Source organism: Galeopterus variegatus, unplaced genomic scaffold (assembly GCF_000696425.1).
Source record: "Galeopterus variegatus unplaced genomic scaffold, G_variegatus-3.0.2 Scaffold736, whole genome shotgun sequence".
In the NCBI taxonomy this organism is placed as follows: domain Eukaryota; kingdom Metazoa; phylum Chordata; class Mammalia; order Dermoptera; family Cynocephalidae; genus Galeopterus; species Galeopterus variegatus.
In genome coordinates, this window is record NW_007726847.1 from 43,044 (window position 1) to 69,529 (window position 26,486).

General features: G+C 53.8%; 2 protein-coding genes across 2 annotated transcripts in view; both read right to left on the bottom strand.

The window, feature by feature from the left end:
• MYO7A (myosin VIIA) overlaps positions 1-6,640 on the bottom strand; it is a gene marked incomplete at its 3' end in the record, with an annotated part of 48,983 nt that extends 42,343 nt beyond the window's left edge. The window contains exon 1 of the mRNA XM_008571940.1: positions 6,584-6,640. Coding sequence (XP_008570162.1) covers positions 6,584-6,601 — 18 coding nt within the window. The remainder of the gene's footprint in view (positions 1-6,583) is intronic.
• A 4,348-nt stretch (positions 6,641-10,988) lies between these two features.
• The window catches only part of CAPN5 (calpain 5), a 38,551-nt gene continuing 23,053 nt past the window's right edge, over positions 10,989-26,486 (bottom strand). Inside the window, exons 3-12 of the mRNA XM_008571934.1 lie at positions 25,129-25,337; positions 21,968-22,160; positions 20,780-20,973; positions 20,080-20,157; positions 18,549-18,744; positions 17,746-17,868; positions 16,318-16,514; positions 15,191-15,306; positions 14,496-14,632; positions 10,989-13,536 (exon numbers count right to left, since the gene is read on the bottom strand). Coding sequence (XP_008570156.1) covers positions 13,354-13,536; positions 14,496-14,632; positions 15,191-15,306; positions 16,318-16,514; positions 17,746-17,868; positions 18,549-18,744; positions 20,080-20,157; positions 20,780-20,973; positions 21,968-22,160; positions 25,129-25,337 — 1,626 coding nt within the window. The 3' untranslated portion in view covers positions 10,989-13,353. The remainder of the gene's footprint in view (positions 13,537-14,495; positions 14,633-15,190; positions 15,307-16,317; positions 16,515-17,745; positions 17,869-18,548; positions 18,745-20,079; positions 20,158-20,779; positions 20,974-21,967; positions 22,161-25,128; positions 25,338-26,486) is intronic.

The following is a 26,486-nucleotide window of genomic DNA, read 5'->3' on the forward strand; positions in this document are numbered from 1 at the left end:
GGGCTCCCTAATTCACCTAATCCGGTGCGCGCCGCCCGCCCGGGAACCCTAAACCCGGCCATCTGCCGCGGGCCCATGGCAACGGCGGCTTAGGTGACGCCCGCGGGCGGGACCGGGGAGGGGGCACCCGCGCCGCCCCGGCCCCCTCCCATCTCGGCGGGACCCCTGACATCCCCACCTCGTCGGGGGATTCCGGGCAGGCTTCACCGGGACAGCAGCGAGTAAGCAGCCCCAAGCGAGCCTCGAGTGCCTGGATAAACGTGGAGCCTTGAACCCCACCCTGACCGCAGCTTTGGAGAAAATCAGTATATTTCCTGTAGAAGGTAACGGGAATGTTACGGAGTAGAACACAATAAACGCTGGAAATTTCAGCGATCTTCCTGGCTTACTGGCCTCTGGAGGGCGAGGGCAGATAGAAATCTTCCTGGGGCAACTTTGGGGAAGCCCCTGAAGAGCCTGTCTCTGTCCTCCTCACCCAGTCCCTGAGGTCAGCTAGCAGGTGACGTCCAGCCTGCAGAAGAGGCCACAGAGGCCTGGTGGGGGCTCCCCTGGATTCCCCAGGAGAGCTGAGCCACTCCTTTGGCTCAGAGCTCACCCTGGAACGGGCCAAGCTGGGCTCCTGTGTCCTGGCAGCCACACAGGACTGGGCACCTGCTTAGGCTCACGCTGGGCCATGAGCCAGAGGTCACCTTCCCACCCAGAGGGCCTGGAAGGCCCAGGCCCTGTGACTCTTCTCCCATTCCCTCCTTCTCACCACTCCCTGCTTATCTTTGTCCTCCTCCCCTCTTTCCTCCATTTTTTCTCTTCTCTGTTCAAGGCCTCCTGTCTCCATTTTTGGCCCTTAGCATTGTCTGGAATCCTGGAAGCCCAACAGCTACCTCAACAAACAACAGCCAGGAGTAGGGAGGAATGGCAAGGAAGAGACAGTAGTGCCTCACAGAGCTCAGCGCCGCCCAGGCTGGGCCCAGGGCCTCCTTCTCCCCAACTCCCTGTGCCAGCCTCGGAGACCCAGGGCTCTGTCGCCCAGCACAAAGCTGACTGACTGCAGTGATTCCTGCCCACTTCCTGTGCTCTCTCAGAAACCCTGCTCTCAGGAGAGGTCCTTCCCCAATCAAGCCAACAATCATGTTCCTATCCCTGCCCACCCACCCATGGGAGTCCATTGGAACAGGAAGCAGACCCTCAGACATAAGGAAGTGTTGGTGGCAGGCTTCCAGCCATTCCTTCATCTGTCCATATAACCGGCCTTCACAGAGCACAGGCTCAGACTGAAGCATAAACGATACTGTTAATAAGACGTAGCCTCAGAGCTCCCAGCCTGGTGGGATGGACAGACCCAGATACAGATAAGGATAGTACCACCAGAGAAGGGGCAGATTGGCCCTGGAGAGGCAGGATAGCGTGGCTGCTAAGTGCGTGGACTCTGCAACCAGATGGTTTAAGTTCAATCCCAGCTCAGCGACTCACAAGTTATGTTACTTTGGGCAAGCTCCTCAACCTCTATTTGCCTTTGTTTCCTCATCTGTCAGATGACAGAATGACAGTACCTCAGGGTGCTTGCGAGGATTTAACATGTAAGATGTGTAATGCACTTAGATCAGTGCCTGTTAGAGCAAATGCTGTGTAAGTGTTGCTTATTATTAACTGAGGGAGTCATGTTAGGGGTGACAGCTGGATGTTATGACTTTTTAGGCAGACATGAGGGGAAAGGGCATTCGAGGATGAGGGAACAGCAAAGCACAGAGAATCAGAGGGAAGAGATCGTAAAGTAGGTCTGGTGGCTGGAGAGGGGCCCCCTGGGGGAGACCCTATAAGGCACTGAAAGCCTGGCCCTCCCTGGACCCAGAACCACTGTTCGCCCAGACCACCCCTGAGAGAGAGGAATAGGCCTGGGGACTAGGCCCCTCTTCCACAGGTGGCAAAGACAAAGAGTATCTTGAAAGCAGCAAGAGAGATGACTCGTTGTATACAAAGAATCCTTAATATGAATATCAGCTGCTTCTCATCAGAAACCATGGAGGCCATAAGGCAGTAGAATGATATATTTAAAATACTGGAAAAAACAAACAAACCTGTGAACAAAGAATTCTGTATCTGGCATAACGAGTCTTCAAAAGTAAAAAAGAAATTAAGACACTCCCAGATAAACAAAAGCTGAGGGAGTTTGTCACTGGTTGCCCTATAAGAAATGCTAAAAATTAAAGGACACTGAACAACAACAAAACAAACAACCTGATTCAAAAATGGGCATAGAACTTGAACAGACATTTCTCCAAAAAAGATACATGAATGGACAAGAAACACATGAAAAGATGCTCAACATCACTAATCATTAGGGAAATGCAAATCAAAACTACTAGTATGAGATACTGCCTCATACCCATTAGGATCACTACTATCAAAAAACCAGAAAGTAAGTATTGGCAAGGATGTGAAAACATTGGAACCCTTGTACCCTGATGGTGGGACTGTAAAATAGTACAGTATGGCGGCTCCTTAAAGAAAGACAAATAGAATTACCATATGATCCAGCAATTCCACTTCTCATTTGTATACTGAAAAAAAATGAAAGCAGGATCTCAAAGAGATATTTGTATGCCCATGTTTATAGCAGCATTATTCACAGTAGTTAAACATGGAAGTAACCCAAGTGTTCGTCAATGGATAAATGTATAAACAAAATGTGGTATATACGTACAATGAGATACTATTCAACTTTAAAAAGGAAGGAAATTCTAACACATGCTATAACACGGATGAACTTTGAGGGCATTATGCTAAGTGAAATAAGCTGTCACAAAAAGGCAAATACTGTCTGATTCCACTATATGAGGTACCTAGAATGGTCAAAATGGTGGAGACAAAAAGCAGAAGGGTGGTCGCCAGGGGTTGGGGAGGGAGGGGTGGGGAGTTATTGTTTAAAGGGGAGAGTTTCAGTTTTACAAGATGAAAAGTGATGGATAGTGGTGATGGCTGTACACCATTATGAATGTATTTAATGCCACTGTGCACTTAAAAATGGCTAAGATGGGGCTGGCCCAGTGGCGCACTGGATAGTGCACCGCTTGGGAGCGTGGAGGCGCTCCTACCGAGGGTTCGGATCGCACATACAGACCGGCTGAGCGCGGTGCGGTCGCGACACCGAGGGTTGCGATCCCGTTGCCGGTCACGAAAAAAGACAAAAAGGAAAAAAAAAATGGTTAAGGTGGAATTTTGTTCTGTGTATTTTATGACGATTAAAAAATTGGAAAAAAATTAAAGGACACTAGACAGTAACTAAAAGACATACAAATAAATAATGAACACTGGTAAAGGTAACTACCTAGGTAAACATAAAAGCCAGAATTATGGTATTTTTAGTTTGTAACTCCTCTTTCTTTTTTCCTATGTGATTTAAAAGACAAATGCATAAAATAGTGATAAATCTATATTAATAGGCACACAAAGATGTAATCTGTGACAATAACAACACGAAGGGGGAGGGATGGAGCTACATAGGAGCATAATTTCTAATTACTATTGAAGCTAATTTGGTCTTAAACTACATTGTAAATTTAAGATGTTAATTGCAAACCCAAGGATAACCATTAAGGAAAAAAGAGAAGAAATGAGAGAAGAGAAGAAATGAGACAGGAATCAAACAATACATTAGAAAAGATCTATTAAATACACAGTGAAGCTGTAATGGAGGAATTGAGAGGAAAAAGATACAAGACATACAGAAAACAAATAGCAAAATGGCAGAAATCCTTCCTTAGCAGTAATTACTTTAAATGCAAAGATTAAACTCTCCAATTAAAAGGCAGAGCTTGGCAGAATGGATGAAAACACATGATCCAACTATATGCTGCCTACAAGAGATCCCCTTTAGATCCAAAGACAAAAATAGGTTACAAGTGGAAGGATTCCATGCAAATAGTAACCAAAAGAGAGCTGGGATGTCTATACTATGAGGCAAAATAGACCTTAAGTCAAAAATTGTTACAAGAACAACAAAAAAGGACATTATATTTTATTAAAAGTGTCAATCCAACTGTCATGAACAGCCCACAAATTTATCTTCAAACCACCCTCTACCCACAAATCTGGGCCAAGTACGTACAGTCCTGCCCTGCCCCGACTGCAGAGCTGGAAATCATGTCATAGCGAAGCAAAGCAGCCCTCCTTGAGGCCCTTAAAGGACTGCACATTGAGCTCTGGGTTCTTGTTCCTGCCCTGACACCAGCTGGCCTTGAAACCCCGGGCAAGTCCTTCTTTCTGAGACCTCAGTCCCCATATGTTCGTAAGGGGCCTCTGCAACAGTCTCATGGCCTTCCCTGACCACTCCCCTCCCAGGCAGGACAGGAGCCTTCCCCATTCCCAGGCTCCCTCCCATCCCACTCTGGGACTCTGGGACTCTGGGACTCTGGCTGTCACAGTTGTATTCACAGGTACCCTCTTCTGGGTTTCAAAGCTGTCTCCCCAGTTGGTCTGTGAAATCCTCCAGGGCAGGGAATGGTCACTTTATCTCTACATCTTTTGTGTCCCACCCGGCACAGAGAAGGGGCTCAGTGGCACTTTGCTGGGTAGGTGTGTGACAGTGTGGCTGGAGGAGGTAGCCTGTGACACACTGGGAATCCCCGGCAACCCCACCCTACTCCTGAAGCCATCAACACAATGGGTCTTCCCAGATTGCCACAAGGTCCCTAGGAAAGAGCCCATGTCCTGCAAATGTCACCCAGCTCAGGAAGTCTGACCCCTCCTTCCCAAGCCCTGTGCCTGCTCCTTGTGCTATAGCTCCGTGCCCTGGGCAGCAGCCCCTCCCAAGGCCTCGTCTTCCTGGCTGTTGTCCTCTTCACCATCATGGCTCCCTATCCTGTCTGGACCTACCCCAGTTTATGTTTCAATTACCCTCTCTGAGTCTCAGTTTCTCCATCTGTGATGTGGGCACAAAGATCCCTACTCCATAACTTTATTGCAATAAAATGAGATGCTGTATAGAGTGCCTGACACATAGTAGGACCACCATGGATGCTACTTCTGATGAATTAGAACCTTAACAAATGAATACACTCTTCTCATAAGTGAAGAGAATTGGGTTCATAGCGCATTTCTGTAAAGGTATCTCCTGTGCCTTGTACCCTGTGAGGGCTCACAGTGGCAGTGCCAGGAAAGGAGGTTTATAATCTTCACCTTACAGATGAGGAAACTGAGGCTCAGGAAGGCTGAGTAACATACTCAAAGTACTCCCACTCATCAATAGCAAAGCCCAAGACGGAGGCCAGGTGTGTGGGCTCTGCCTGTGGAACCACAGAGCTGGCCGAACCCCAGAGCCGGGACCTTTTCCAGGATCAAAGAAGTAACAGAAATGTACTTTCTGTTTGAGGGTCGGGCAGCACAGTGTTCATGTACATATACGTGCTCCCAACGCAGGCTGCTGACAGGGTGAGGTGGGCTGGCATTCGGAGGGGGAGGGATGGGGGGTCCAGTCAGCCAGAGGCCTGCCTCAGAGAGCCCCTGAGGGAAACCCTCCCTGGGGAGCTATCAGGGAATTAGGCCCTCCCTCTGGGAGGGCTGTGCATGTCCCCACACACTCAGCCCCGCCTGTGGCCCAGGCACTGGCACGCAGCGAACATTCAGTGAATGTGACTTTCATTCTCTTATGGATTCTAGCCATCTCTGATGGGCCTTTGAACAGGCTGTCAGGCCAAGGGGCTCGAGAGAGGGTCTCCTCCAGCCCCTGGGACAGAAGACTGTTCTGATCCTGCCCTGACACTTGCCTTCTATATACACACTTGCACAAACCCACACACAAACACTCTGGTCCCATGTGGCCTCAGGACTGCAGGACAAGTCTGCTCCTTTGCTCTAGATGACCCTGAAGGACGGGAAGCTGCTGGCCAGCCGAGCCCCCACAGCACACAGACCCGCAAGCCCTAGGGCCAGTGCCCAGCCCACCTGGCTCAGGGCCCACATTCCTGGCTCCTGCTCTGGAGACCAGGAGCTCATTAGAGCCTCAGGCTGATCACGGGGAAGGGCTGAGGGTCAGAGGCTGGTGTGGCCCTGGGTAGGAAGCGGGGCTGGAGGACTCAGCTGGGGGAAGCACCTCTGCTTCTTCCCATAAAACCCCAGGGGGGCTCCCGTTCAGGCCACATCACCCCCCCACTCACTGTTCCCCAAGGCTGTCAGGAAGAATCAGGCTCAGGGCCCTTCCTGGCCTGGCTTTGGTAGCCTCGCCAACCTCCTTTTCTCCCTCCCCAAGGACTTTGCTGCTTATGGACCTTTGCACATGCTGTTCCACTGCCTGGAATGCCTGGGATTGTTTCTACCCAGTGGGGTGAGTCAATGAGAGAAGGAACCTCAGCAGGTACATCAGAGAGAACAGATTCCAGACTGAGCTTGGGAGAAGCAGGGAAGGTTTCACAGCTGGGTTTTGAAGTCTAAGTAAGAGTTTTCCAAGAGCAAGGACTGGGGAAGGTGTTCCATGGTTAAGATATAGATGAGAGAATATGGGATGGGGGTAGGATGAGCCCCCCAACAAGGTTACTTCCTGGCTCTGAGAGTATAGAAATAAGAAGGCCAGTGGGCTGTGGGGAGCACTCACCTGCTGAAGAATCACCATGGTCCTGAGTTGGATGCTCCTGCTGCCCGCCTGGCAGAAACGGTTCTGCGGGAGGAGAGACCATGTCAAGTCTCTGAGCAGGCTGGCCCTGGAAGCCTAGAGCCTGCTGGGGTCACTGAGGCTCCTCCCAAAGCCCCAGCTCCTCCTCCCTCAAGGGAACCCTCCCTGGCTTTTCTCGCTCTGGCCACAGCCCAGCCCACATGACCTGAGCCTCAGCCACCGTTACCAGTTCCACTGCCCAGAGCAGCTGAGCTCTTCTCTTGGCCACTGTCATTCAGAGATTCCCAAAGGGCTCCTAGAAAGCAGCAAGTCTAGCGCCACCCTGAACATATGGGCAAAGGGCTCAGAGAGGGACCAAGACTTGCCCAAGGTCACACAGAAGGGCAGGGCAAATTCAGGACTAGGACTTGGTCGCTGGGCCTGCCAGCTCAAAGCTGTCCCAGGGGTGCGGGTGATAGGGGCAACATGGCCCGAGGGGAAAGTCATGGGCTGAGCATGACCTGCTTACAGAGCATTCTGCGTAAAACCCTTCCAGAGCCCCAGCGCCGTCAGAACGGAGGAAGCAAGCCCCCCTACCCCCGCCATCCTGGCTTTGAAGGCCCCGCTGATGTCTCGGTCTCTCCTCTCACTGCTTTCTTCCCTCCCTGCCCCAGCACTTGAACCATCCTCAGTGACTCTTTATTCCTGACATATGCCAGCTCTTTTTACACCTCCTGGCCTCTGCATACACTGGCCCTTCCACCTGGAATTCTAGCTAATAAATTTCCACCTCTGGTCCATGGTTCAGTTCAGATGTTACCTCTTCCAGGAAGCCTTCCATGACCACCCACAGACTGCCAAAAGCCTCTCTGTTTTCCTTAATCTCAGCCCTGAGAATATTCCTTGTGTTGTCTGGGTTTGGGTCTGTCCCCACCTCTGCCTCCAAAGTTGGGGAGTTGATCCAGGATTGGGCATGACCAGAGGGAGAGCATCTGAGCATTGCTTTGTCTCCAGCCTCGTCCAGCACAGGGCCAGGCCCAGAGATGAGCTCAGGAAGGACCTGTGAATGCAGCTATCAAAGGCAGCCCCAACCTGCAGGCCCTGCAGTGAAGCCCCCCCAGCCCCTGACTTGCCCCCATGATGAGCATCAATTTTTCACAAGGGCCCATTCAGAGGAGCTGGGACATTTGATCCTCTGCTCATGACACTGCCTGACACCTGAGCCCTGACCCCTGCCCTGGAGCTCTGGGGCACAGCAGGTACCCGGCTCTTCCGGAGACCTGCACCGGCCTGGGAAGTCAAGTCCACAAAGGCCAGCAGGCAGCTGCATGGGAGCTGTGTCGGAAGATGATGCCTGGGTTGTTGTGCTGGCATCATATACCGGCATGAGCCACAGAGCTGGGGCCGGAACCAGTGCTTTCATTGAAGATCCGGGGCTTTGGAGGATGGAGAAGGGTGGTGAGGGCAGAGAATTTAAGGGCCACATGTTAGGAAAAACTATGAGATACATATTTTATTTCTAAAAATAAGAACTAGACCATGTTCAAGTTAATTTCTTTTCAAATTGACAACAGGGAACACAGAATGCATTTGTATTTCTATGCCCATGCCTGATTTTGCCTCACCCCCACAGCAGCCCTGGCTGGTTCATACACCCATTTCACAGTAGTGAAATTTGAGGCACAGAGGAAGTGACTTATCCAAGGAGAGAGATGAAGAGTGTCAGAGAAAGACCAAAGGAGGCAAAGAGACAGGGACAGAGGACTCTCTCTCTCCCACTCCAGTGTGTTTGCTCCTCTGGCTCCAGGAAGCCCCCACCCCCAGCCCCAGCTCAGAGACAATCTATGGACACCGTGCCCCTTGGCTCTTCCTTTCTCCAGGGCACAAGCTTCCATCTTCCCAGGCTCAGGACAGTTTCATTCAATAGTTGCTGTGGCTGAGCCCCCAAGGGTGGCAGGAAGCCCAGGCCCTGCAGCAAGTGGCTGTGGGGACAGGGGCTCCAGACATGGGCCAAGCCCATGACTCCCCCTAAGTCCAATAAACCCTCCCCCAATGCCCAGGACAGTGAGCAGCCATCCTTACCTGGGTGCCAGCTGCCCACCAGCCTGGGTGCAGCTGCCACCTGCACGGAGGACGGGGAAGTTGGAGTCACGGGTCTAGGAGAGACTGCAGACACACTTCCTCTCCTCCTCTATCTTGTTCCAAGGCTTGCTCTGGGTGTCTGTCTGGGCCTTTCAGTTTTCCAGCATCTCTGTTTCTCTCTCTTTCCTGCCTAGGGTGGCTGTCCAGCAGGCACTGCTGCCCTCTCCTCCTCACTCCAGAGCCTTCTCCCAGGAGGCGGAGCCCGAGGGGGCCTCCAAGGTCTGGGTGCGGTGACATCAGCGTGGGGGACGGGCTGTGCTGGGGCTGGACTAATGTCCAGAGGCTGCCCGGGGCTCTGTGTGGAATGCTGGCCACCCAGTGGGGAGGACGGGGCACTGGGGTTTCCCTCTGGCTGTGCTACTGACCAGCATGGGACCTGGGCCTGGGCCTTCCGTTGTTTGTGGTACCACTACCTGCTGTCTCAGCATCTGGGCAGCAACCCTTGTTCTGATCCTATCTTGGTCACTGATTTGCCAGCGTCTCAGCCCCTGGCCTGCCCCTCCAGACCTGTTTCCTCCTCCATAACATGGCTGTTTGAGACTCTGAGAGGCAATGGCCAGGCAGGGCAGGGCAGGAGGTAGAGTGCAGAGCAAGCTCTGCATTCTGGTGCCTTCTCCCCTCCCCACACATGCCTCACCCCTGCCCCAGACCCACTTCCTGAGGGCTCCCCTCAGGTGTGTCCCCCTGAAGTTCACCAACTCCACACTGCCTCCCACAACTTGTTCTGGGGGATGGGGGGATGCATGTGGTCCTATAGTCATCCGCAGACTGCCAAAGCAGCTGACTGGGAGCAACCCCACATGCAACAGGGACACATGCAAATGGACGTGAAATATGTGATTTAAAGTGGGAGACACAAGGAAGGGAGCACAAAATCCTTGTCACTAGCCTTGGTGAAGACAGCAACTTCAAGGCTCCTTACTGAGACTTGGAACATCCGTCCCACCCTGCCAACAGCCATGCCTGGTGGCCATCCCCATCCATGCACCATTCTGGGGTCCTGTTGGATCCTCAGCCTCCATATCTGGGGTGTGTCTGTAGCTGCCTAGAAGATGGGGTGGGGGGGCCATGGGGCCCAGAGGACTAATGGCCCAACCGCGCCACCTGCTGGGCACAGGTGTCACTGCCCACCTTCTGTGGCAGCAAGGCTGAGCCTTGATGGAGCGACGGTGTCAGGAGGCAGCCTCTGCTGGGGCTGGGCTCCTGCAGACCCCACAGTCCTGAGCCCCGAAGACCCCAGGATGTTGGAGTGCACCTCAGCCTGGTGGCCCTGACAGGAGTTGTTCTGGAACACGTCCCCACTCCTGGACTTACACCTGCTGCTGCTACTTGGTACCTACCACTCCAGTCACCTCTCTCCAAGCCTCCCAGGCCAGGTGGGCCAAGTGGCATCAGCTCCACACAGAGGGGAAAAATGAGACCCGGAGAGGAACGCAGGGGTATCTGAGGCACATGGCTGGCAGCTGGGACAGAATACAGGTGAGCTGTTGGGGGTGGGGCGGTAGGAAAGTTGTGGGGGATGGGTGGTCTCCAAATGCCATGATGACTGTGACGCTTTACTCAACACCCGCTATGAACCAGGGCACTATGCTAGGCAGATAAATAATTGTGTCCTTTCTCACAGTCCCATGAAGACATCTCGGAGCCAGTCGTGGTTCGTTCTGCCCCCACACTGCATGCACCTGTCTCCGCCAATCCTATCTATCATTGAGTTCTGTCCACTCTGCCTCCCAAGTTATCCCATTGCTCCCCATCGCCGCCCGGCTTCTTGCTCCCGCTGCTGGCACCTTCCCCTCCATAGCCTCTGCTCCAGTCTCCCATGCACACCTGAGCCCCCACAAGCCCAGCCCCTTTCTGTGGCCCTTCACGGGGCTGCCTGTACTTCAACAAGCAGATCAGGGCTTAGGCCTTCCTTAACCCAGCAGGCCAAACAGCCTCCAGGAAGCCCCGCACAACTCAGTGGTTCTCTGCATCGTGTTTGTCACATTCAGAGTGTTTGTCTTTGTCTTCCCACTAGCTTGTGGACAGCCCCAGAGCAGGAACTGCGGCTGGTTCAATATCCCCAGTGACTGGGACAAGCTCGGCACAAAGCCTGCCCCATACAGATCTGCTGGATGAGGGAGCAGTGACTGGATTACCCCTGTGACCTCAGCTCACAGACGCCCCGGGCAGGCTGCAGGGGCCAGCCTCAGCTGTGGCTCCCAAGTCCTGGGAAATATTCCCTTCATTGTCCCCTCCCTCCCAAGGGACAGACAGACACAGGAAGTTCTTTCTGGAATTGTGGCAACATTTATTCTGAGAACAGGACAGGCCTTCTCTCCCTGAACCTGTAGTGGGTCCTGAGGAGTGAAGCTCTGGTCCGGGTGCTGTGGGCTGGAGGCCTCACCCCTCTGCAAGTGGGGGCTCTGAGGCCCCTGTGGGTGCATAAGGTGAGCAAAGCGATTGCTCCCCCACCACATCCTCACTGCCTAGTCCCCAAGGCCTCCTAGGGACCAAAGATCACCACATAGCCAGAAACCAGCCTGGCCTACCTCAAGGGGCAGGAAGCAAGAGCAGGACTGTCGAACCAGTTCTGCTGGCGGTGGGCAACACTGCTTGGCCCCAGGCTGAAGCTCACACAGGTCTGCCACTGGTCCTGGCTTGCCACTATATCCCAGGGAGACATGGCTGAGCAAAGACACGTGTCAGCCCCTGAGGGCCATGCTGGTCTCCCCAGTGCTCACCTCTCCACCCCCAGCTCTGGAGTCTTAACGTGACCTGGACTTTGAGAAGCAGTGGTACATGAATGTGTACACAGTGTATGCATACAGAGATACGTAGAGAGCGGGGTGTCACTTTGCCCTTACTCAGCACTTGTTGGTAAGAGTGCTGACAAACAAGAATCATTGGCCCCACTTTGAAGAAGGAGGAAATTGAGGCACAGGAGGTTTAAATGACTTGGTCCTGGTCATGTGCAGAATCCTGGCCCCAGGCCCAGGTTCTTGAAGGGAAGTCTCGCTTTTGAAAAGGAATCTTCTCATTCTCATTTTTCAGTTCCTGGCCTTCATGTGACCCAGGGCCAGGATGCAGGAGCACGGCCAGCCGCAGTTCGAGGAGGGAAAGTCAGAGAGAATCCAGCACCTCCAGCCAAACACTGGACCAGAGAGATCTGGAGTCGAAAATTCAGGTTCTGAGAAGGAATTCCCAGCGAGACCATAGGAATTCCCGTTCTTGAACCAACCGCACTTTTTCACTTGTCACTCCTGGTCTGGAAGCCCAAGAAGGGCACAGAGAGGCCCCTAAGTGGGTCACGGCACCAACACTCAAGAAGTGTTCTGCAAGACCCTCAGTGTCAAGCACAAAACCTCCTCTTCTTCGTCCACCTCCAGACCTCCTCTGAGAAGGTACAACTTCTCCCACGCCCCTTCCCAAGTAGAATCAAAATAAAATCAGATGACCAGCAAAACTGGACTTTAAGAAGGAAAAACATGTTTAGGCTTTCAGTTTTCCTTAAAAACCCCTGATTAAAACTGAGATTTTTAAAACGGAAAGAATATAAAACGTTGAGGACTAAAAGGAACATTTTGGTCCGAGCAGCAAGAAGCGCACTGTGGCCTCCTTGGCTGCATTTGGGGGGAATGTTGGTGGACGTGGCCTCTGGTCAGGCGATGGAGTCACCCACCTCCTGCCAAGCCCAGTGGGTGACTTGACCCCACCCAGCCCAGACTCCCTTCTCCCAGGAGAAACCAGGGTCTTGCAGTAGAGGGGCCTGGGAACATGTGTCTCCCCCTAGGACCCTTCTACCCGTCTGGCCCCAGGCACACTAACCCAAGCATGCTTCTTCCAGCATCAGGCAGAGGAGGCAGGAAGATGGCCCTTCCTCACTGCCACTGCCACCACCTCTCCGGGGACCTTAAACCAGGGGCTGAGAATAAAATTAGAACATGGCGTGAGAAGGCAGCTGCAGCTCCTTGGGGTGTCTGCCTGTGAGAGGACCTGAGGACAGAAGCCAGGCCCAAGGCGGAGGTGGGGGAGGGGCCGGCTTCACCTGGAGCCTCTCGGGTGTTGTGTATTCATTTGGCAAATCTCTGTTGAATGAATAAGTGAATGAGTGAGTGGACAGGATTAGAGAACAAACAAATGTCACCTGCGCATTTCCCAAATTCCAGCCTGAGCAGGAACCCAGCAGGAGCCAAGTCCTTTCAAGGTGGCTAGAAAACCAGGTGAAGGTGACAGAGAAAGAGAAAGTGAGGTCTGGGAGACTGTGGCATGCCCAGGACATGAGGGGCAAGAATGGGGTTTAGGGACGTGGCCGTTTGTGTGTAAACAGGTGGCATCTTGGCACTCCTCGGCAGACAGCAGGGCCTTGGGAAAATGTTTTCAACGGATAGAGTCCCTTCGCAGTGGTGACAGTTGGAGGGGAGTGCTATTTGAAATCTCAGGCAAGAAGACTCCTCCATGAGAAGTGAATGCTTTGGGGCCCTCAGGACACTGAAGCTCAGAGAGGGGCAGAGACCTCCCAAAGTCACACAGTAAGTCAGTAGAAGAGTGGGAAAAGGATCCCAGTGTCATCGCTCCCAGGCTAGTCCCAAGCCTGGTGGGAACATGCAGAAGGTGGTGAGAACTGTTGGGGCCAGGTGGGTGGGCGGGTGTCAGACAGCTGTCAGGGAGGCACTGCTGAGGACGTCCACAGCGACGGTGCCCGGCAGGTCGCTGGGCTGCCGGCTATCGCGGTCTCGGAGGTGGAGGGTGTGCCGGGCCTGGAGGTCATCTGGGTCAGCCTTCAGGTGCACCTGGCCCAGGAACTCATCCTTCAGGACTCGGTGGTTCCAGATCTGGGAGGAGACAGGATGGTGGGAGAGGCTATCTCCGAGACCAGGACTACAGGTCTATGAGAGGTGCGGGTGGTGGCGGCAGTGCACGGCTGGCTGAGGAAAAGGAGCCCTGCACTGTCTGCTTACCGTGAACCTCGGGCAAGGCCAGGCCCTTCCAGAGCCTCAGGCTCTCCATCTGCCAAAGCTCCTTTCCACGTATAAAGTTAAATGTTATTATCAGTTCTGCTATTGACCTTGTGTGAACTTGGACAAGTGACATACCCCCTGCCCTAGTTTTCCCACCTTTAATATGAAGGTTGGATCAACTGCCCCTAGGGGTCCTTCCAGTCCCTATACCTATGAGTGTGTGATTTGATCTAGTGGGACCAGTGTTAACAAAGCTTGGAGAAGCTTCAGTGGCTCCCCCAGGGTACCCGAGTGTTTGTTTACAGATGGTTTCTCACCCAGAGAGATGCAGACCTGGGCCTGGGGGACAGAAAGCTTCCTGTTAACAAGCTCAGAATCACTGTCCACTGAGAGGAGAAGGAAGCCCAGACCCAAGGACCCTGGCTTTCTGGTCCCTGCTCAAGGCTCTTAGGAGACAGCCACCCCACCACAGATGTCTCAGTGCAACTGTTCCAGGTGGATCCATTGACGGGGGAATTGGAAGAACAGCTACTGAGGCTTTGGACAAGGTCAGCAGAGGTGACCACTGTCCCCAGCCATGAGACTGACCCTGCTGGGTCTCAGAATCTCAGTTGGCTAAGCCAACTCACCCACTTACCGAGGGGGACTCTGGAGCAGCAGGAAGGGCAGCAAGAGAACGCCCAAGGCCACACCAGGGTCAGGACAGAACGAGAACCAGAACCTGGCACGCCTGGGTCCCCCTCAAAGGCTCATCCACTCTGGGTCCTGCCCATGTGAGTGGGGAAGCCTCAGGCTGGGGCTCTAGGAGGGGACCTCTGGACAGGTGGGCTCACCTGGACAGTGATGGGCTGTCCCGGCTTCTTGCGGTAGAAGATGCCTTTCACGTTGTACTCAGGTTTTGAGGTGCCTTTCTGCACGGTCGAGCGGACCTTGTCCCCCTCACACTTGATGATCACATAAGAGTTAGCTCCTACAGAGAGGGAGTGGGAGATGGGGTGAGGGTGGGGGCTGGAATGGGGCCCAGATAGGACAGATGTCTGGCAGGTGAGATGTCTACCTGGGCTCAGTTATTCAGGAGAAGGGGAGACCAGAGAATGACCCATCTCACAGAGACAGGCAGACCAGCAGGGCATACTGGTAATCTCTGGCTTCCAGGCCTTTACCCATGCTGTTCCCTCCGTCCAGAGCACCTGTCCCCCCACCCCTTTTTACCAGGCTTTATTCCTTAATACCTCCTCAGCTGGAGAAAGGCCACTTCCTCCAGGAAGCCTTCCCTGAGCCCTCCCTGCCAGCTGTCTGTTCCTGTATCTGACACTGGCAGGTCCCCGAGAGCAGAAGGTAGACCTGTTCCTCTCTATGTGCATGTCATCACCCCAGGGATGGCTGGGTCTACAGTGGATGTCAGGAAAGGTTTGCTGATTCACTGAGTGGGAGCGGGAGAGCGCTGGAGGCTGGGTGTCTGTGCTGGCAGGGAGAGGACACAGGGCAACCGGCAGGAAGGCCGGGGGCTTTCCCTGGGCGAACTCACCTGTTGGGGAATCCTTGAGACCAGCAGCCCCCAGGACATGTACCTGGGTCACCTGCTGGGGGTAGCCACATAGGGAGCTCCAGCAGGTGCGGGGGGGCTCATCCAGGCGCAGCTCCCTGATGCGGGGAAAGGAAGAGGAGGGGGTCAGTGATGAAGGAGGGAGAGGAGAGGAGCAGCGTTTAGTCCTGACACTTACTTCATTTAGTCCTGGGAAAATCCGCATGGGCAGTCCCCAACTATCCAGCCCCCATGGGCTTCCTGCCTTCTCATCCTTACCCAAGGGTGCCCCATCCTCCCCCAAGGGGAAAGCAATTTTCTGAGCACCTACTGTGTGCCAAGCCCTCTGCCAGGGTGCTACAGGTATTATTTCTAATCCTCACAAAGCCCTGGGAGATAAGTGATTATTACTATACCCATCTCCCAGATGAGGAAGCATCAGGCTCACCCAGGTGAAGGGAGTTGCCCAGACAGCTGGAAGGTGATAGATCTAGCCTGGGCTGGCAGGACCCAAGGCCATCTGACTCTATCTCACCACAAGCTGCCTCCTGGTCTTGGGTGTGGGCAGGGCTCACCTGTCCTTCTGCGGACACTTGGTCTGTGCTGCATACCAAGGTGGGGAGGGCAGAGCAGAACCCACAGGGTCTGTACCCCCGAAGGGATGGGGATAGTTTTAGCAGTCCACTGGACTCGAGAATCAGCCTCTTGGGACAGGGGACTGTGGTGACAAGAACCTGACCCTGGAATCAGACAGTCTGGGTGGCCCAGCCCAACTTCACCACTGGCTGCATGACCTTGGACATCCCTTTTAGCCTCAATCCCCTATCTCATCTGTAAAATGGAGTGGTCAGTCCTGCTTAGGGGTATGGGAAGATCAAATGAGATGAGTGAAAGCATCTTTGCAAACTGTGAAGTGCAGTGCACATATGAGCCGCTGTCCCTATTCGCGGCCGAGGGACAGTGGGACAGGAAAGCAGGAGAAAGGAGAGGAAGGAGCTGGGCACTAGTGTCAGCCCAGGGAGGCTGGAGGCCTTGGGCAGACACTGAGCATCTCTGGAGCTGCAGATTCCAGGTGGACCCAGTGTGGGCCCCGCCCCCACCAACCCTGGCCCCGAGCCAGCCCCACGCACCGGCAGTTGGAGGGCACATCGGTGAAGACTCGGAGCAGGAACTCGCCAGTGTGGCCTGGCTCGAAGGTGGTGGGGATGATGACGTAGCGGCCCTCGGGCTGGTCTGTGCGCAGGAAGACGCTGCGCGAGTTGATGTAGATGGAGCTGGCGGCCTTGTACTGCAGGCTGTGCATGCGGTACTCGCGGTTCTCCTCCACCTGCCGGGAAGCGGGGGAGCGGCGGGGCTGGGCCACACGGAGCCCCTCCCACTCCACCCAGCCCGCTCACCTCCCTGCCACCGGGAAAGGGGCGATAGAACCCACTCAAATGAAATGTCCAGAATCTGCAAATCTATAGAGACAGGGGAGGTTGCCTGGGGCTGAGGGGGAGGAGAGTCAATGGGATCGGGTGGTGATGGCTAAAGGGAGCGGGTTTCTTTGGGGCTGATGAAAATTGACTGTGGTGATGGTTGCCCTAACTCTGTGACTGCACTAAAAGTCATTAGATTGCATACTCTAAATGGGCGAATTGTATGCTCTATGAATCCTCTCTCAATAAAAGCTGTTAAAAAGGTAGGGGTGATATGAACCCCACAGACATTGTTACTAGAGGATTCCTGACTGTCAGAACTGAACCAAGTATCACGATCTGCCTCAGTCACAGCATGTGTCCATGAGGTGACATCACCAACCACCAGGACATGCTAGACGATTCCCAAAACAAGTGGCACATGAAATGCGATGGCCACACTAGTGAAGGTCATGACATGCCAGTCGCAACAGCGTCAGCATGCAATGAGCATACAGCACAATGATGGGGACAATTTGCCATGACATGACTGAGCACATCCAATGCCAGGACTAGGCATCCAGCATGTCCATGTGATTTCATGGGGTCCCTTACACCGACTGTCACCACACACTGGCCATCAAAACATGTGAAAGGCCTCAGGTTCCAGGCCAGGAGAAGCAGCCTGGGGTGAGCCCACCTGGCTCTGCCCAAGGACAAGCCCACCTGGCTCTGCCCAAGGACACCTCCTCCCGTGCCCAGCAAGGCCTCCAATGCAGGGAGGCTGCAGGAGCTGAGAGGCTCTGAGACACGAGGGAGGAGCCGTAGGGGCCCATTCGATACCCAGAACTTCCCAGAGCCTGGCCCCAAACACCAGCAAGCCTCTCCCACCTCATCTACCAAACAGCCCAGGACTATGAGTCTTGAGCAGAAAGAAATCGGGCCAAGAGCCCCCACAGAAGCCAATTCCAGGCAGGCAGGGCCCTCTGTAATTACTCCAAACAGGGGTCATGCCACAGCATCCCCACAATGTCAGCCAACGTAGCCAGGGCGGCTGGCAGTGACCACGGTGTTCTAGAGTGCTCTGCCCCAGCTGCAGGCAGCCCAGACTCCAGCTCCCTCGCTCTCCTGACCCACACCAGGGGCCAGGGCTGGCCTCACCTTGTAGATGTCAAAGCCGATGGCCAGGTTCTCGCCTTTGCCCTCGCGGCGGGTAGACCGCTTCGGCCGCTGCTGGATGCAGATGAGTACTTCATCTTCTGGCTTCTTGACCTCAAAGATGTACTACAGGTATGGCCAAGGAAAGAGAGACACTGCAGTGAGACCATGGCAAAGATGGGCTCACTGGCTCCCGTAGGCTTGGACTTCACAGCCAGGCCTTGGCCACTGTGGGCTGCATGAGCATGGGCCAGTCACATCGCCTCTCTGAGCCCTGGTCCCTCTTCTGTGAGATGGGCCCACCAATGCCCACATGGCTGTCCTGCGTGAAGACTGGGAGAACTCAATGAGACAGCAGGTGCTCAGCTCGGAGCCTACACACAATTGGTGCTCAATAAAGGCACATCGAGCATGACCATTTAGTAGTTGCCATGGGTCATGACTAAGGAAACTGCAGAGGAGAGGTCCCTGTGGGGGAGCCCAGCTGGGCCAAGTCCCCCAGGGGGGCAGAATTGTGCTGTTGTGGAAAAAGAGGTTTGAGTCCCTGGCTCGACTTCTAAATGTCCTTGTAACTTTGAAAGAGACACTCATAAGTCCCTCGGAGCCACAGTTACCTCATTTTTTTACTATCTTTGGGTCAGATTGTGAGGCTGGGGGCTTCATGACCCCCAGACAGGACCAATTTACCCATCCAACCCCACTGTGCAGATGGGTAAGCTGAGGCTTAAAGAGGGGCAGGGGTACACCCAAGATAATGCAGGAGTCCCTGGCAGGACAGTGGCAAGGGGGTCTCAGGGAACACCCACCTGCGGGTTCTGGAAGAAGGTGTCCTTGTGGTTGATGCAGCCCCCGCTGCGGTTCTGCTGCGGGTCCTCGTGCCGTGTCCAGGCGCCGCGCAGCCGGGCCTCTTCCCATGTCTTGTGGATGCTCAGGTAGGATGTGTTGATCAGGCGGCACTTGATGATGTCGGTGAAGTAGCGGCACACGTCCTCGAAGGTCATCCTGAGCGTGGGGAGGGGTTGAGCCAGGCAGCCCCCTTGGCCTGCCCACCCACCCACCCCATGTGCTCTGAACCATGGCCCACACAGGAGCGAGTATGAACATGGCATCACGAGGACCTTTAACTACTCTTTTGGCCTCAATTTCCTCACTTGTAAATGGGGATGAATCTAACAATGGTTGCCTATCTTGCAGAGCTACAGTAGGAATTAAAGTAACGCAATAAAAGCACGTAGCACAACTTCCAGCAGACAGAGCTGTTGGCAGAGCCTGGATGTCACAATTATTAATGTTATCAGTAACTAATGTGTACTGCCCTCAACAGTTTATAAAGCATGCTTCCTTCCATTATCTTCCACAGCTGTTGTGAGGCCTGAATCAACTGGTGGTTGGAACCCCGTGGTGAGCATGCTGCAGTGGCCAGGGCATTACCACGATCAATCGCTGTGTGCTGTGCACGCCTCCAGCAGCTGGGGCAGGGGCAAGGGAAGAACATTGAGTGTGGCCATGTGTGAGAAAGGCTCATGTTTTAATTCTACTGACCCCTGAGCCAGACTGGACATAGTAGATCTTGTCTACAGGAGCCCAGACCAAAGGGTCTGGGTGGCCTCCTGTGGTGACTCCCCTGACTGACACCTGCAAGAGGGATCCTCATGGGTGCCAGGATCATTGCCACTTGCCCCTGGTCTGCCTGGGGGCCCACATGGCCTCCACCAGACACAGACCACCCCATACCCCCCCAGGAACTGGCTGAGTCTCCAAATCAAGTGTCGTGTGAAGAATGACCCTAAGCCCAGCGCACAGAGGGGACTGAATGAGGGTGGACTGAATGCAGCAGTGATCACGGGCTCTATCAGCTGGGCAGCTGCATCTTCCTGGCCCTCCCACCCACACACCCCCTCAGCTCCCCTCTCCTCCCTGAGCTCACTCTTCCAAACCCAGCTGTGTCCTCTCACCTCAGGGCCAGGTCTCTGTCCTTGCCACCAAGCCTCAGACTAGGAGCTGGCCTCCCCCTTCCTCCCTGCTCTGGGCAATCACCCCACTTGCTGGCATCCTGGGCTGCTTGCCAAGGACTCAGCTAGGGGCCAGGGAAGCCCAAGATACCCTCGGGTGGGCAGAGGGGACTTTGGGGATAAAAGGGCCCATTATACTGCCCAACTAATTTTACAGAGGAGGAAACAGGCTCAGAGACATGGTGTGGCTTGTCCAAGAGCCACACAGCCAGCTGATGATGGGGCACATGCTGGAGCTCTGGCTCCCAACTCCCTGCCTGGCGTTCCCTGCCAGGCCCGTAGGAGGCTCCACCCTCAGCTGCAGACACCTGGCAGGAACACTCACCAGAACTCGCCGTCGTCCTGCACGGTCACGCCCATCTTTTCCCGCTCACTCTTGCTCACTTTCTGCCACTCCTCTGAACTGGGATGTGAGTGCCCGGGAGAAGAGAGGGAGCAATCTAAGAGGAGGGTCCCCCAGGACCACCTCAGTAAGGGCAAGGAGCCCCCAGGCCTCCATCAGGTGGTGTGGTTAGGGGCACCCGGGAGACAGCCAGCCTCGCACCAAGAAGCCCTGTCTGCTCCTCCTGCAGGGAACTGTGGGCTGCCACCATGCCCAGGGCTGGGAGGTCTGGAAGCAAAGCTGCAGGCTGCGGCAAGGGATGTGACTCCCAGTGGACAGGGCTCCTTCACTGGGCACCTGGGTTCCACTCTCCTCCTGGCCTCACTAGGGCCATGAGCCAAATACAGAGCAGTCACCCCCATTCACTCCCCACTGGGGTATCCCTCTTGCTCTCCACCCCCCGTCACTCACCAGATGATCTCTATGTCCACAAAGGCCAGCTCGCCCACACCTCCAGGTCTCCTCCTGTGCTCAATCCGCCACTCCACACGCCCACTCCAAAATAAGTTTCCCTTCCTCTCTCCTAATATCCTCCCCCCAGTTCCTTCAAGGCCCAGCCCCAGTGCCACCTCCTCCAGGGAGCCCACCCCATCCTACCTAAGCCCCTGTGCCCTGTGCCTGCACCCCTATCCCCAAGCCTTACGTGTCACTCCAGGGCCCATTCCACTCCCGCTCGCCCCAGGGGTTGCGCAGGCGAATCATGTCCAGCTTCTCCGATTTGAACATGGCCAGCAGGCCGTGGCCCAGGCGCACCTTGCGTACATCAGTGACAGCATACGCATGGCCCTTCACCAGGCCGCATGCCAGGCGGGCCTCCATGTCAGCCGCTGTCACTGCCTGCAGGAGGACACAGCTGGTCAGAGAGGCAGGGCCAGATGGAAACCAAACACAGGTGGGACTCAGGAGCTGAGGCTATAGCCAGGAGGCCACACCGCTCCCTGAAGGTGGGGACAGGAACTGCAGCCCTACACGAAAGGGAGATCTTGCTCCACTGTGACTGGGGGCAGCAGTGCTGTATTCACAGGCCTTCACAGACCCCCCTGGTGCAGCAGTCTGGGCGAAGGAAGGTACCTGCAGTGGCATCAGCCCAGGGGTGTGCTGGAGCCAGCTCGCACCAGCTCACTGATTGTTGAATATTCGGGAATTCTGAGAGCTGGAAATCAACCATGGTGGGAGTATTCATACCACAGAAATCAGCAAATGCTACAAATCAGGGCTTTTTTTTTTTTTTTTTGCAGCTGGCTGGTACTGGGATCTGAACCCATGACCTTGGTGTTATAAGGATGTACTCTAACCAACTGAGCTAACCAGCCAGCAGGGGTTTTTATTTTTCTAGAGAGCCAGTGTACTGGCATGCCACAGGGTCAGCTAAACCTGCGTTCAAATTCTGCCTTCACTGAGCCCCAGCTTTCTCATCTGAAACATGAGCGATGAAAGAAATCAGATGACCCTCTTGGAGCACCCAGGCCTGTGACACATGCAATAGGGGTTCCCTCCCCTCTTCCAGTAACCCCTTAGCTTCCAGACTGCACACCTTGACTGAGGGACTCTCAGATGCATGGACACCCTTTAACCAAGAGGGTCAGAAAGAGGGGTGATGGCTGCACAGTATGAAGGAGGTATTTCACAGCACAGGGGGTTAGGGCAGGGGGTCCGTGGCTTGTGCTGCCCAGCACTGGGGAGGGGGCTGTACTCTCTAACTGCCCTCCTCCCCCATGAGGCTGAGCATCTGGATTTAGGAGCTTCCTGGGCAGCGATGTCACAGCTGCCTCCATCCAGTCATGGTCAGTAAGGGGAGGAGCCTCCTGTGGGGCCTGCTCTGTGTTCTCACCTTGATGGAGGCGCTGATGAGGCCTCCCCGGCTGTGCACCTTCAACATACGCTCAAAGAGCTGGTTCCTCTTGGCCTCGTCATTGCCGAAGTCACCCTCAGTCAGGTCAATGGGCTCAGAAACGCCACCTGTGAAGTCCACCAGCGCGTCTGCCGTGTTGCCTCCATCCAGGGCCTGGTAACAGCCCGCCAGCCTGGGGAGCAATGTGGACAGCTCATGCTTCCAAGCCTGTCTAAATCTTTCACCTTACAGGGGAGATCTTTGAACCACAGAGAGGCCAAGGGTCTGAGGTCACACAGCAGGCCACAGTAGAGCCAACACTTGACTCGCAGGCCAACATCTGTCCCACCAAACCACACCACTGATCGCTCAAATTCCACCAGGCCTTAGCAGCTCCATCTTCAAAAATTAACTGCCCCAAAATCTAGCAATTTTTTTTCAGAAGCATTAAAACTCATACATCTTTTGACACACCAACTCTGGATAAGTTACATGATGTATAATGATGTAAAACCAAAAATAACCTAAATGTCTAACAACAAGGAACTGGTTTTAAAAACTAATGCTGTGTCTAAAGTCTGGAACATTAAGCAGCCATGGAAAAAACACTGGAAAAGAATTCCTGCGATAGGGACAATGTAAGTGCTTGCTCGTTACATTTGAAAAAGCAATAGAGTTGGATTCCAACTGTGTTTAAAATGTATACAATAATTCATTTAAAAAGTGTTTATTAAACAGGTACTACATAGATGCTGGGCACACAGCTGTCAGTCCTTATTTAAATGAGTAGGAAAAGGGCCGGAGTCTGCAAGGCAAAGCGCTGAATGCGTAGACACTATTTACATAAACTGGAAACTGAAGAGCAGCAGCCACGGCTCTGTGCCATGGGCCTCAATGAGGGCCACAGGTGACCAAGAACGTGAGCAAGCCAAGGTACAGCCGCCCCGCGGGTGCCTCATCAAACGTACAAAGTTCACGTGGGACATGGTCCGAGAGATGTGTGGCTTTGCCCCTTCCAAGGGCTGTATATACCATGGAGCTGCTCAAGGTCTCCAAGGACAAACAGGCCCTCAAGTCCATCAAGAAAAGGGTGGGGACACATATATCTGTGCCAAGAGGAAGCAAGAGGAGCTGAGCAACGTCCCGGGGTGCCATGAGGAAAGCGGCTGCCAAGGACTGAGCCCTTTCTCTCTTCTGTGCAAAATAAAATCTTTACAGAAACTTGAAAAAAAAAAGAAAGAAAGAAAATATATACCCACAAAACAGCAACATGGATTTTGCTAGGTTGCCTACAAGTAGAAATGCATCAAAGATGTGAAAAGAGCTGTCAGTGAGGGGAAGGGTTGGGGAGAGGGGCACAGAGAGCAAGGGGGTAAATGGAGACACGGCATGGGGGCGGCCACGGGGCAGGCACCTGCTCAACTCGGATGGCCCAGAAAGGGGAGGGCAAAGCAGGGGGCTGGGAGAATACGCAGGAGTATATTCTTCATGGTTTTCTATACTTTCTGGATTTGCTATAACAGGCATATATTCACTTTATAATTCAAAAAGTAAATAAATGTAAAAAACAAACAAGCATAAAATGGTGCAGCCACTGTGGAACAGTTCGGTGGTTCCTCAAAAAGCTAAACATACAAGAGTACTTTAAAAAGTTTGTGGAAAAATACAATTAAAAGATAATATGAATCTTTCCACAAACTTTTTGAAGTACCGTCGCAGAACTACCACTGGCCCAGCCACTCACACCTAGATATATATTCAAAATAACTGAAAGCACAGACTCAGACATCTGCACACTAATGTCCACAGCAGCACTAATCACAGTAGCCAAAAGGTGCAAACACCCAAGTGTCCATGGACAGATAAAGGAGACGCGACACATACATACAATGGAATACTATTCAGCCATCAAAAGGAATAAAATTGTGATATATGCTACAACATGGATGGACCTTGGCTACCCAGAATAGGCAAATTAATAAAGACAGAAAGCAGAATAGAGGTTCCCAGGGAGTGGGGGAGGGGAAAGAGGGAGCCACTGTTTAGTGAGTACAGAGTTTCTGCTGGGGATTATGACGTGTTGGATATCAATGACGGCCAACAGCACCGTGAGCGTAAAATGTAAATGCCACTGAATTGTGGACTTACACTTGGTTAAAACAAGAAGGGCTGAGCTATGTATATTTTGCCACGATAAGACTGGTAAGACTATTTGTTTGTTTTTGTTTTTTTTAGACAGATAAGCAAGACCGCTGAGTCGGCCCTCCTGAAGCGGGGGAAGGGCGGCCTGCACCAAGGGTGGTGAGGACCTGGTGGCCACCAGGGGCCGAGCTTTGCTTTGTTAGGATTAAAAACGGAGCCTGCCAAAGTTGTTTTCTTGGGTTTGTTTTTGATGTTGGGAGTTTTTGTTTTTCGTCCCCTCTCTCCTCTCCCTCCCGTCCCATCGGCCCCCCTACCCCACCCCCAGCAACACACACACTTTGCAAAGAGACTGACAAATGGGCCTGGGAGGAGGACCCAGGGAGTGGCTCCCACCAAGTGGCTAAGTCCCACTGGACCTCCTGCCCCAGGCCTGCCCCAGCTCTGCAAGGGCCTGGGCAGGTCATTCTGCCCCACAGCCCTCCACGCTCAGCACTTTAGCTTGTGCCCATTCTGTGCCAGGCTCTGTGCAGGAGGAGGGATCAGCAAAGATAGCACAGACGGACAATCAGTCAGGCAGATGGACAGATGGTGGACAAAGGGGCCTAGCAAGCAGGGAAGGCAGGCATTTGGCCCACCCTCCACAACCCATTGTGGGTCTCTGAGTTATTACATCCCCAACAAAGGTCCTAGGGAGGGCTCAGCAGTGAGAACATTTGGGAAGGATCCTGAATGTGAGTCCCTGTCCCCCTCTCTCCCCACTACCTGCAGGACACATGCCTGGCCTCAGTCTTCTCTTCTGTAAGTAAATATTCCTCCCCTCATGGGGCCCAGACCTCCACCTCACCCAGCGCAGGCTCAGCTGGCTATGCCCGTGGGCCTGGGCTCTGAGCACGTTGTGTGTCTTTGCACCAGTCCCTCGCCTCTCTGTGCCTGGAGCCCTGGCTAAGGGAACACCAGGTAGAGCCCATCAGCAGAGCCAGCCCAGCCTGGCCGCCCTCCCGCCCACTGCCGGCACCTACTTGGCATAGGCCTTCTCCACCAGAGCACACCAGAACTCGTTGCGAGAGTTGGAGTGGCAGTAGATGAGCTGGTTGTTGACCGTGGGCAGCCGGTCATCGATGACCACGTCCACCCACTCCCCAAAGCGCCAGAAGTGGAAGTGGAAAATGCCCGCATAAGCGTCAGGCTTCTCAGGGTCCCACTCCTGCTCCTTCCAGTCTGGGATGACCTGGTAGGGAGAGCAGGGGACAGGATGGGGACACATTGAGGGGCATCCCTGTCTTCCTGAGGAACTGAGCTTGCAAGTCTCCAGGGAATCAGAATGGAGAGGAATACTGGGTTCGAGTCCCATCTTTGCCGTGAACCAGAAGGGACTTGGCGAATCTTTCTCTTCTCTGGCCTCCGGTTCCCCATCTCTGTGGGAGATGGAGGCTCCCTTAGGCTCCTTCCAGCTGCGTCATTCTAAGATTCTCTGAGCTTCCCCTCCCGGCCCCATGTCTCCCTCTGCATCTTCCCCCACCTGTACACAACTACCACCAGCCACCATCCAGCCCAAGCCAAAAGCTGGCAGCTGGCAGCCATGCAGGCCTCTGCGCTTTCCCTCCCCCCATCTGATCAGGCCAATCCGAGGTCCCACATGTCTCTGAAATCCGCCTCCTCCTTTCCATCCCACTGGCACCACCCTGGCCCACTCACGCCAGGACACTCTAACAGCATCCACAAGCTACACCTGCCCTTGCCCCATGAAGCAGCAGACCAACCCGATCGGGTCACTTACCTGGAAAATAAGATCCAAATGCTTAATGTGCTCTGCCTCCCACCTCTCCATTTCTCCACCTCCCCCCACGACAACCCCCATTCCCTGCTCCAGGCTCTTTCTCTGGTCAGAAACTCCACACCTGCTCTTCCACCTCCTTTCCACCCAGCTGACTTCCATTCGTCCCCTAGTGTCCATCCTCCTCCTCCAGAAAGCCCTCCCCGACTCTTCAGACTAGGCCAGGACCCCTTCCATCCGTCTGATGGCCCCTGGCACTTGTCATCTGAGACACTTGCCTTTACTGCATTATAATTAAACAACTGTGTGACATTGTGCTCAATATCTAATACTATCAGTGGAACATCAGCTGTCTGAGGGCAAGAACATATTTGTTTTAGTCACTGCTATATACCTAACACGTAGCTGGGGGTCTGGTGCGGGAGTGTGCTTAATAAGCATATGTTGACTTAATGGGTAAATTCATAGAAATTGACTGGGACTCTAATAATCTCTATTATTTATGGAGCATCTTGGAAATGCCAGGTCCCATGTCTGTGACTGCCATGAATTATCTCAATGCAATTATCACAATAACTCCATGAGTAGATTACTATTATCCAT